We start from the raw sequence: 11,773 nt of genomic DNA, 5'->3' as shown, positions 1-11,773 counted from the left end.
CTTTGAAATAGTTCCATGAGATACCTGAACCTCCAACGCACCTGTCCAAAAAAATAGATATGCAAAGAACTTTTCCTTTTGTGACTCATAAGGCTGTTAAAATCCAGACTAAATCCTATCTATAACGACTGCACACATACATAATCTCAAAAAAATGCAATGATCAAGAAAATAAACCCCCCTAAAATTTTCAAGAACTGTAGAACTTTGGACTAATTTTGACAATTGGTTTGTCAACCATAAATAATGTACCTATTTGGGATTTCTTAGATTAAACTCTGCTGTTAAATACCCAGCTCTGATATGGTTACAAGACTGCAGATTTTGGTCAACGGATTGAGGCCCTTAATGGCGCAGCACTTATCATTAAAAAAGAAAAGGATTTTATACGGCAGAGTTTTACTATTCAAGTAAAATAACCAACCAGCAACATCTGGCCCTTGTCATGGGCTACCTGATTTTAAAAGAACCTTAAAAAGAAAGGTGCAGTTTTCTGTCTGAACAACAAAACAATAAACACCCAAGATGTTCACTTGGTCATCGTCCGAAATCACAGCCATGTTATCATTTTTAAGACTGCACAAGATAAATCCTGGTGATGATGTGACTTAAAATCCTGCATGTTGATTGTATTTTTCAGCTCACTACCTGCCTCTTAGTTTTCTTAAAAATGCCAAAGCTTCTCAGACAGAAACCACAGAGCTTTTTAAACCTGGACCATAACCCTTCTTAATTTAAGGTACATATAATATGGTACCAAAGGTTTTGGAATTTCTTGGAGGTAAGATGCAGCCAATCAAAGTGCGTCTGTTGAAAGTGCTTGTTTTTGTTACTAACTTAGGTGCTGTATCAAGGTCCGTGCTGAGAAGACAACAGTCTCAAGAAAGCAGACAGAGTCCTTTCATTGCAGTGGCAAACCAATAATTCTTTATCAGAGTTAAACTGATATCTGTAAATAAGCATTTGAGACTTTGAGGAGACTGACGTAGAGGCTGTTTTTAGTTTTATGAAAAGGATCCACGTCATAAAAAGCAGCCTTAATGTGGGGATCTTTTCTGTCCAACATGTTGAATGACAATCTGGACCTTTCTGTTTCAAAGAAGCACCTTAAATTGGTAGTTCTCCGATTTGCAATTTGGCCTGAAAGGTTTAGTTGCTGCTTTAAAGCCTTTTTTTTTTAAATGGATACCGCGTCAGAGAGCATATTCACTATGCTTCGAGAAAAAACAACCCTGACCAGATGACAGCTGGTCCATAAAGCACTTCAGAGGTTCAGAGAGTGTTGGGAAAAAGAAGAGGACGGGTGGTTCTGAATAAGTTTAGTTGGGACTAAAAACACAAGTTCAAAATGCATTTACAGCTCCCAGTATGGGCTGTGTGAAGCCATACTGGATCTCTCCCATAAAGCCTACCAGCTGCGAGGTAAGAACCCAGTTAGCATGAATGCAGCCGCTAGAAGGGGAGGGGGTGTGTTGGTATGGCTCTTTAGTAACAAAACACCATCTTACTTCCATAATAAATAAAAAAAATGATATCAGAAAAGGCTTGTCAAATCTTAATGCATAAGAATACAAGAGAAAACATTTACAAATGATACCTGCAGCAAAATAAAACTTTAAGTGTGATTTAAAAATGTGGTTCAATCATTGGGAGCAGCTCTGCTCAGAGACACAGACCAGTGGTGAGTGAGGATTTAAATAAAGCAACTGCTGTATTAAGTGTCAGACTGTTGTATGCAGAATAACAGATCCAGCAGGAGACAACAGCTCAGTGGTCAGCTGGCTGACCAATCAGCTCATCCTGTGGTGAGTCATCTTATGTTTCTGTATACATTTTTCTTTTATAAAATATTTTATTCATACAATCATTTCTTTAACTATAGCAACATTACTATTTAATTTTGAGTGGCAAGTTATCAGTCGCACATCACCTCATAAGAACAATAGTATATAAACAAATGCTGAAAAAAATTATTCTGTATCCATTTGGGTTCATTTTGCAGTTCTTTCTGTGTCTGTACACCTGTTTGTCTGTCTGTCTCTCTGTCAGTGATGAGCTGAGGAGGGTATTGCTGGTCCTGATGGGGGGGTTGTGTGATTGGTACAGCTCTGAGCAGTCATCTCCGCTGGCTGGTCAGGAGGAGAGCCCTGCATGGCAGAACAGGCTGGCTGTAAGCTGGTTTCTGGGGACTTTCACGCCGGCCCATTGACAGCTGGCTCTGACACGGCACTCTGGTCCACTCTGTGTGAAACAAAAAGACAGAGATGAGACCCAAGAAAATAAATCATGTATTTATAAAGCTTACAAAACAATTAAGGAGTAGCTCTACACTTCACTTTCTTCTTGTGTTAAATTCAACATTTTCATGCTGAAGGCTCAGTGTGCTGCCGCAATTCACTACCCTGAAAATTTGAGGGTGGGGACCAAGGATATCAGCATGCCTTTCTTATCAAACAATAAAACTTTGAACTTTAACTACATCAAATTTTCCTGAGTAAACTCAAGCACCAAAATGAAAGACCTACAAGATGCAGCTTTGATGAAGAATAATAATCCAAGTGGATAGAATTCTTACATGATATGTACATATATACTAAGATTAACATGGTCAAATTTGCTTCATTTTCTTTCTGCATGCATCTCTTTACAGGGTATATGCTGAATTCCTGAGATTAAATTCAATACCTTTTCAAGACTTTTTAAAAAACCTTTCAAAAAGTCTTAAGACCTTATCGCGACTTTAAGCTGTTGTTAGCAACCAATCTTTGACAGTTGTAGTTTGCTCTTCAACATAAATTCGGTAAACTGAGAAGGAATAAAGCTTGAAAGAATAAATGAAACTAAAGGCAGGTTAATTCACATTCCCATTCCCACAACAAGTAACAGCAGTTATTTAAGGCCAACTTGGAGAAAAACAAACAAGAATTTTATTATACCATTGTCAAAATTTAGGACATGTGCTTGAGATTGTGTTATTTGCTTTCCGTCAGCGCTACATACAGACAGCTAATAAACTACTGTGCAAACTGAGTTTTCTGTCACATTAGCCTACGAATATGTTGGGCTGCTAGCGCTACGTATAGCCCGCGCCTCACAAAATTACAACTTTGCTTGTTGTCAGGTTTCAAACAACAGCGCTACGTAACTGTATTGATAACTACCTTATTTTGTTGCGTTGTATCCAGTAAAAAGGTGATTTTAACAAAGAAAATTTGTTCGAAAACAACTGAGATCAGGTGAAGCTGGGGGAAGCTTTCTCTAAATCGTAAGAATCCAAGATCCCAGGTCATCAAAAGTCAGAGAAATTTTCCCAGGAGGCTTGAGAAAGTCTTATGATTCAGAGTGAAATATTTTGAGATGAAAAAGCCTTTTCTAGATCCTCACGCTGGTCTGTGATGAGTGTGACGAGCAGAATGATCGTCCAATCACCAGGTGTGGTTATTTTTGAAGGTTCAGACCCTGAAAACATTTTCCAACCAGATGGACTATTTCTGTGGCGGATGTATGGAACTGTCTGTCTGTTGTGTCAGGTTAGTTTGTAACAGTCGCAAGGAGGAAAATAAATATTCATGGATATGTTTGGAGTCAAAGCTTGAATACCAATAAAATTTAATACTTCATAACATTAGGATTAAGACTTTTTAACACTTTTTAAGGCCTTAATTTTCCCACAACTGATTGAACAACTTATAATACTTTTTAAGACCCCGTGGACACCCTGTCTTTAAGAAGACAGCAGGCCTGTTGGTGAACTCTTTTGGTAATACAGAGTGTGTGTGGGGGCAGCAGGACTTACTTGGCCTCCTCCACAGCTGACATTTCCTCTAGAGGACCATTGGGGAGCTCCACAGCTGATCGACACTTGTCACTGCTGAAATAATAAAAATGAGAAGAGAGAGAAAAGTTCAGACCAGCACTTACATCAAAACATGAGTTCACATTGAAATCAGGAATGGAACATAAGTGACATAGTTTGATGAGCTTGAATTGAGTTGGTACATGTCTTTATATTCTTGTTGTCACACTTTGCTACAAGGACCCTTAATATTCATACTTTAAGATAAACAGAAAAAGCAATCCCAATTTTTTTCTTGGTTCAGAATCATCTTAAGATGAAGACAGCAGGGTTTAACCATATCCTTCATCCAGGAACTGTGACTAAATTAAGCTTCCTGCTGCTTCTTGAAGCTGACCAGTGTCCAGATTAATGACCCGCTGGGATCAATGCCAGGACTTTTCAAGTGGACACCAACTATTAGCATTCTGTTACAGAAGCAGGGCGCCTGTCAATCTGTCTATGTGGCATATGTCTTCTGAGTGGAGTTTCGCCTTGTTGTGCACGTCACATCTCAGCTGAAGTCTGGTTACTTGCAGCATGGACCAAAACTCAACAATGTAGTTTTGATTTAATTGAAATAAACAGATCAAAAGGGTTGCCAAATAACTTAATTTTGAAGGAGATCTGCTTTCCTGCAGATCTACAACTTTTAAAATGCTTCTTACTGACAGGTCGATAAAACAATCAGGAAGTCAGGAGACTCACCACTGATATGTTAACGCAACACAGTGTGTTTGCACCCTTTGTTTTGGTTAGAACAAGGCCTGACTGATATGAAGGAGTGTTACCTTTCACCATCTGCTTGTGATACCTCCTCATTTCAGCTTCTGACAATAAATATCCCCCACCAAGATTTGGTCTTAGAGCAAACTATGCTGACATACAACTTCTTTGAGGTATAGTGTGTGTGTGTGTGTGGGTGTGTGTGTGGGTGTGTGTGTGTGTGTGTGTGTGTGTGTGTGTGTGTGTGTGTGTGTGTGTGTGTGTGTCTGACCCTGTTTTTGGACAGCAGGCTGTGGATGAGCTGTTGAGGCTCGTTCTTTCTGAATCCGCACATTCAACTACAGCGTATTTCTCTGAAGAACTCTTCTCTTCATCACTGCAACACAAACACACACATACACATAAACACAGATATACATAAATAAAGTGCTGGTTTAAACCAACCTCTCTACCCACAGAAACACACACACAAAACAGTGAGGTGTGAAGAGTGAGGCATGCTGAACTGGCTGATAGAGCAAACAGTAAAACAAAGGATGGAGGTGTTGAAATGGAAAACTAGGAACATTATGGAGGAAAAGCATCAAAATGTACAGCAAATGGAGAAGTTTGAAAACTGTTTTGGGAACTTGGCTAAATGCTGCTTGTGAAGCTACAGAGCCAGCAGAAAGCAGGCGGCCGTACAGATTTAACACTGATTAGACCAAAATAGATTGTGCCAGCCGTCAGTCTTGCTTTGTCTCAGAGAACCACCAATAATCCTGATGAAGCCTCAATCAAAGCAAAACACCCACAAGCATCCAAATATAACCTAACATTTGAGAAGCAACCAAACAGTCATTGAGAAGCTCTCTGTATTGTTGCTAACATAAAATTTCACTTTTTACCAAATGCAGCATTATTTCCAATAACATGGTGTATAGCTAAAGAAGAATGAGTTCCAACAAGAACTGATTTCCAAACCTCATGAAACTCCAGAACATCGAAGGCTTCATCCTACCTGCCTAAGTTTGCTGCCTCTTCTTGACCACAACATTTTTTAAGTTTTGTTTTCAAACTTTTTTTATAGGGGCTGTGAGGAGTTTCTAAGTGATCTTGAATAAGCCTGACTTCTAGATCTATGCCTATCATAATCCCAAATTCAAAATAAGACTATCAGCACCAAAATAGGTAGGGATGCACGATATTATCGGCACAATATCGGTATCAGCTGATAAAAGCTTAAAAACACGTTTATCGGTATTGGCAGATATGAAAATTTCTGCCGATAGGCACAGCCGATAAGGTGCTATTCAGTTAGGATTATTTTTATTTTCCATCTGAAAAATAAGCTCCTTAAATAAAATGTAGCACTTCATTTATTTGCACTGCAGAGCTCTGTGTCTGTCACCAGGTTGTTACAGTAGCTCTAAAATAATCAAATGCAACTTGGTTATGTTTAAAAATGCATTGTACATTTAAAGTTCATGTGATCTAAAGAAATTATTTTTCTGTATTTCAATACTGAATGTCTTGAGTTTGAAAAAATAATACATTTCTTATTTATGGTAAAATCAAATGTTTTTTGTCTTGTTTTATGTGTGTTTCTTAAACAAATAAGACCGTCACAATAAGAGTAACATATAAATTCCAGCACAGGATAGACTTAGCTTTCTTTACAGCGAAAAAAAAACAAACAAACTGATTATCGGATTATCGGTATCGGCCAAAAAGGGTTTCGGTATATCGGCATATCGGATATCGGCAAAAATCCAATATCGTGCATCCCTAAAAATAGGTTATCTGTAAATGCTATTTCTCAGCTTTTCAGTCGGCTCGGACAGGACAGGATTGATTTACAGCACGTTGAAGTCTCTATGACAACACCACGCCGGCTGACAAAGTTACGCAGAGAGAAGAGAGATCTTTCTTATTCTCTGCTCAATTAATTTTGAATTAATTCTGTAGCAATGGTGGACATAAGAGCTGGACTGGCAAAAAAAAAAAGGACAGAAGGGCAGAAGAAAGCTGAATAAGAGAGTGATAGAGCACAAGCTAAAGGCTACATGGGTTAAGCTGTTTATGATAATGTTGATTCCAACCCACAGTCAGCAGTTATTCTGCAGTGGTCTGTTCAAACTTGAGAGTCTATCAATAAAATGAAGTGTGAGGTTACGTTAGCTCTGCTTGGTGAGGTTGTAGCTGGTAGATGAACGCTGGTTGGACATTACCAGGATCCTCTAAAATTGTTGCTGCACTAATCCAGAGTGATGTGTCTTGGGCCGAACCTCCAAAAATCTCACTGTTACTTACAGAACTATTGTATATCCCACATTATCAGCGTCAGAATTGCGGGAACTGAATATTGTGTGCGGAGTACCCGCAGTCACACACTAAAATTTGAGCCCTTTGATTTTTTTTAAACTTGATTGTATTTCATGTATCTTTGAATTTTATTTTGCCATTTTTTTTATTGTACCCCTAGTCCCATAGCACTGGGCTGTGAGTAGCGCTAAAAATACAGGTAACTAAACTACAATACAAACTGAGTTTATTAAGTTTGATTGTTGTCATGTTTCAAACAGTGGCATTACATAACTGTTGATAAATACTTTGTGGCTTTGAATCCATCCAGTAAAAAAACATCTTGACCAAAGGAAAGTAGTGCTACAAAGATAATCTGATCTCCATTCATGTTTCAGTACAAACACACACCTTGATTTGAGTCATGTCCTGACCATAGTGGGGAACAAAAGCTCATGTAAAGCAGAGTCTTTATTGCTAGCCCTAATGCTAGCTTTTCCAGAAAGTCCTCACAGCTTCTTTTGATTAGGTTTCACTGATAAGAGCAGTTTCTGAAATGCAATGTCAAGCTGGTTAATATCACAAAATGATGTGTTAACCCCAAAGAATCTCTGTCAGCTTTAAGGTTGTGAGAAGCAACACAATCCAGTTATTCCAGCTCCTAAACTGGGGCTGCACAGCCAAGCAATACAAGTATGGTGCACAGTCAAGTGCAGAGGGAAAAACCACTCAACAAACAGCAGCTATCACAAACATCTGTCTGACTTCGTGTGAAATAAAATTGATATCATTATCAGCCCAACCAATTCACAAATGTGAGGATCTGCCTTAAGAAAAAATGTAATTGATGTGTTAGAACATGATCAAATCTACTGTGTTTGGACAATCTCTTCCAACAAACATGCAGCATCCTGACTGTGCACATTTTCAGCAGCAACACCTTTTATCAAGCATTTCAATCTAAACTCACAAGTTTTAGATGGATCAGACTGTATGAGGTCAAAGATACTAATTGGCAGACTTGTAAACCAACCAAATGAAAGAAATAGAAGTGTTTACCTTCAACCATATAAAAATCAACTCATTGAAAGATCATGGCTCCACGTTTCATTTTAGATGGGTTGATGTTAAATTAGTTCACCCTTTTCACATAAAAGCCATTTGACAAAAGAATAAACTAAAAACTGCACTTAGACAAAAAACACCTTTGGTAGAAAAACATGCAGAATGGAGATAATGAAATAAACAAACAAGGAGCTGAAACCAAAGAAGAAGAAGAAGTTTAAAATTGGGAAAGAAAAGTTGGTGGTTGACGTGACAACAAGACTACATCACGGCTGCAGGCTGATCTCTGATTGGCTGTACATACCGATAAGATTTCAACACTCTGAAGGAGACCACACCCACAACGCACAGCAAGAGAGAGAGGGGAAGCTCAGGTTGTAAGTGTCGCTCAGTTCATCAGACAGATTGTTATTTACTCAGACAGACAGACAGACATCATAATGCAGCATCAACGAGAGGACAGGAGGACAGGAGACAGGAAACTTTTGACATCCGTAGCTAGTTAATGCCACTTGTTGCTTTATTTCCAGGAATGGTTACTTAAAACCCTGAAGACTTCTGCAACGTCAGGGCTTTTTATTCTGTTTTAACTTGTTTAAAGAAAACAGGCTGCTGTTTTACTTAACACCATTTAGATAATAACTTTAATCCAACCAACTAGAACAGAAACTATTCTGAAATTAAGAAAGAACCAACAAATCTACTGTCAAATAGTATGAGCTGTCCTGTCATACTCATGGCCATCTGTAGGAGAAAGCTGTAGTTTTTCTCCCTTCATAATCTTTTATTCTCTGTTTTAAAGAGTGAAGTGTGTAAGCACCTCTGCAGTGTGCCTTTACATTCACTGTCCAACCAGTCTGTGGCTTTCCTGTGTAAAGGAGTACAGACTGCAGTCTTTTTTTTTTTGAAATAATGATGAGGTCTTAGCTTAAAAAGGACAGACTTCATTTTTTTTTTCTTTTATTGATCTTTCTCTGTTCTTATAAATATAAAAGTTTTGGTTTGTCTGTGTCGAACCTCTTGAAGACGGCAGTCTCAGTTTTGGCATCAACAGTGAGACTGACTGTTTCTTTCATGGAGCCGTTGATGACTGTCTCTGTAATGCTGCGCTGCTCAGTACAGGTCGTTTCCTCTGCTGCTTTGGTTCTCCCACAGTCCTTTGGAGTGGTGGGACTAGCCTCAGCTGTACCCAGCCAGCCATCGCAGTCTGAAGGGCATAAGCAAACGAAGGTGTCAGGTAAGACCTCTTCACAATCACTTTTCTCTTTGCTATCTTGTTAGGATATATTTACAGGTTTTTTATATGACTTTAGATTTCATGGATTATGCCACTGATGGTAACACAAAATGAAACAATGCAAATAATCAGTATTAAGTTGTGTCAAGTGAAAGTGTCTGAAGCTTTTCACATGACAATCAAGGCTACAGATTCCTTACAGAGAGCCTGTATATACATATGCAAACATCTCACCTTCAGGCTGCATTGGTGCATTAACCCCCAGAGGGTCCATTGCCTCTATACTGGTTTCCATAGCGACAGGAGAGTTGCACCTCAGAGGGTCTTTTGGACTACAGGGGAATAAAATCAATTCAAACACCCTTAGATGTATAAATAGTGACGGTTAAGCAGTGAAAGTCCTGCATGGCTGCAGCGCAGACTGAAACAGACCAATGAGGTTTTACCTGACGGGGGTGAAGTTGGAGAAATCTGCCCAGCCTGTTTCAGAGTTGGAAGCTGCAGCAGGAGAGGAGCTCCAGGTTGGCTCAGAAAGGGCTTCTGTGGTGGATGAGGGTGAGGCCAGAGGAGAGGGGGCGGTTGGGTTGGTGGGGCTAGAGGCTGGAGCTGTGGATGTACCTGTGTCCATGGGGATGTCATCAAAGTTTGCTGTCCAAACTGGTCCTGATAAATTATGACCGACATGACAACAAAAAAACTTGGTCAACAAACGTAGAGTAGGTGAAATTCCATGAAATGAAGACAGAGACATGCCATAACTTTTGCCATCAGCACTCCATTAAAAAAACATGTGTACTGTATGTGTGGATTCAATGGAGTCAAAATGATCAAATCTGGCCTAGGACCAAACAAAAAGCCGACGTGGTCTTCTTTTGGAAGATATTTTTTTCTGTCCCGGTTCCACTTAAAGCTACGATGGGGCCACTCCTATGCATTGAGTGGGCATAAACATGGCCAGGGCTGGGTACCGAACTTTATCATGTGATCAAGATGTTATAATGCCACAGGTGATTGGCTGTTACGTTATATGTGCTTGTAGCATGCAGGATAGTGTTGCAGACATAGGCCATTTAAAATATAGGCATAGTCTCTGCTACGTCAGCAGTGCCTAGAGTGCTGAAAATGAGCATTTCAGACTCTAAGCTGTTTTTTGAGTCAGGCTATCGATAGGTTTATTAATGCCATAAAGGTCTGTTATTTTGGGCTCTGAGTATACAAGGTTTCTGGTCTTTCTGCAGCCAGCCTCAAGCTGGTTCTCGATGAACAGCAACTTTTAGCACTTTCCACATGGGCTTCATTTTTCTAAACCAGATGTTGCTCCTTGGTTGCCAACTTAGCGGCTTTGTCTGTATATTTGGAGACTTTTCTGGAATTTGGAGACTGACGTGGATTCTCAGTGAGCAGTGGGTGCTGAGCTCCTCACCTATCCAAGACACTCAGAAAAACAAGTCCTCCTTGCTCGCAGCAGTCTCTCCCAGCTGCAGCCAGAGCAGTTCACTGCATGCTAATGAAGAGCGCTTATGCCTGTCTCTTTTGGGACACTTTTGCCAGTCCCAAGCCCAGATAATGGAGAGGGGTTGTTATTTTGACATTAAAAAACAAGAATCTATAGAAGAAAGCTCATTTGTAGTTATAAAAACATCTAAGGTCATCTCAGTATATACAGACCTGTCACTTGTTTGCAACTGTTCTTTACACCTGCAGTTTTTTGTTGTTTATCTTTTGAAATGTTAATGAATTGCTCAGAGTGGAAAATACAAAAGCTGAACAATTAAACCCAGGATTGGTACCACAATGTGTAATGTAATTTTCTTTTTGTCAAAATAGATATTATAAAGCTGGTATCAAAAAAGGTATCGTTTTGAAACCAGTATCTAAGTTAAGGTATCCGTATTGCCGCAGATATCAACATTTTTTGTTTGATACCCTGCCCTAAACAAGGGCTTCAGAATCAGAACTGTAATCAAAAGTCAAACTAATCATGATAATGGTGCACTTTTTTCTGAATAACTGGGCCAATGCTTACATTTATTGCTGCCATAAATCAAGTTCTGAAGAGGGAGACATTGTGAAAACTGGAGAGTATACTGCCACCTGCCAAATGGACTGCTTTTGTATCAGCATCAGATTAATTATTTGCTAAACTTACCTGCCTCAGTAACAGGTAAAAAAAAAGGACTGAGCAAAGTGAAGGACAGGTTTTCTACTCTGACCATTAAATGCAGAGTCAAAGGGGCTGTTAGGAGTTGTGTTGGAGTTGAAGCTGATAAATGTTGAGCAGCAGTTGATTATACCGCAATTTCTGAGACCTCAAAGGAAATGTTGTAAAAATAGGAAACACATTCAGCTTAGGCACAGGGCTATGTGAACCTCTGGCCTGAGTTACTTCATAAATTAGACCCAATGGTATAAACCAGGAGTGTTGGGTTTACAGACCTGTGTCGACTTCCATTCTGTCATCCGTGCTGGGGTTGGAGGCTTCAAATGGATCCCTCTTCCCATCCTCCTCCTCTGAGTCTGTGCTCTCTTCACTGTCTGTGCTGCCTGAGCTCCTGAGGTTGACACACAAGGCATTATTCAACTAATCAACAGAGCTCATCCACTGTACACTGAGAAACACAACACAT

At 39.5% G+C, this 11,773-nt stretch overlaps 1 protein-coding gene across 4 annotated transcripts in view; it reads right to left on the bottom strand.

Annotated features, from left to right (window-relative positions):
• Positions 1-981: 981 nt before the first annotated feature.
• Positions 982-11,773, bottom strand: part of ppp6r3 (protein phosphatase 6, regulatory subunit 3) — a 29,283-nt gene continuing 18,491 nt past the window's right edge. For 2 of the 4 annotated variants that reach the window (XM_074677239.1, XM_074677240.1), the window contains exons 19-26: positions 11,583-11,698; positions 9,593-9,809; positions 9,381-9,478; positions 8,927-9,116; positions 8,214-8,231; positions 4,833-4,937; positions 3,797-3,871; positions 983-2,241 (exon numbers count right to left, since the gene is read on the bottom strand). In XM_074677239.1, coding sequence (XP_074533340.1) covers positions 2,193-2,241; positions 3,797-3,871; positions 4,833-4,937; positions 8,214-8,231; positions 8,927-9,116; positions 9,381-9,478; positions 9,593-9,809; positions 11,583-11,698 — 868 coding nt within the window. In that variant the 3' untranslated portion in view covers positions 983-2,192. Of the gene's footprint in view, positions 2,242-3,796; positions 3,872-4,832; positions 4,938-8,213; positions 8,232-8,926; positions 9,117-9,380; positions 9,479-9,592; positions 9,810-11,582; positions 11,699-11,773 lie in introns of all 4 variants that reach the window. The other 2 variants (XM_074677242.1, XM_074677241.1) reach the window with 2 other exon arrangements.

The sequence above is a fragment of the Halichoeres trimaculatus genome, unplaced genomic scaffold, assembly GCF_033239565.1.
Source record: "Halichoeres trimaculatus isolate MK-OKI-2021-1 unplaced genomic scaffold, fHalTri1.1 fHalTri1_scaffold_10, whole genome shotgun sequence".
Lineage (NCBI taxonomy): Eukaryota > Metazoa > Chordata > Actinopteri > Labriformes > Labridae > Halichoeres > Halichoeres trimaculatus.
This window is presented reverse-complemented; position numbering and strand designations above follow the sequence as displayed.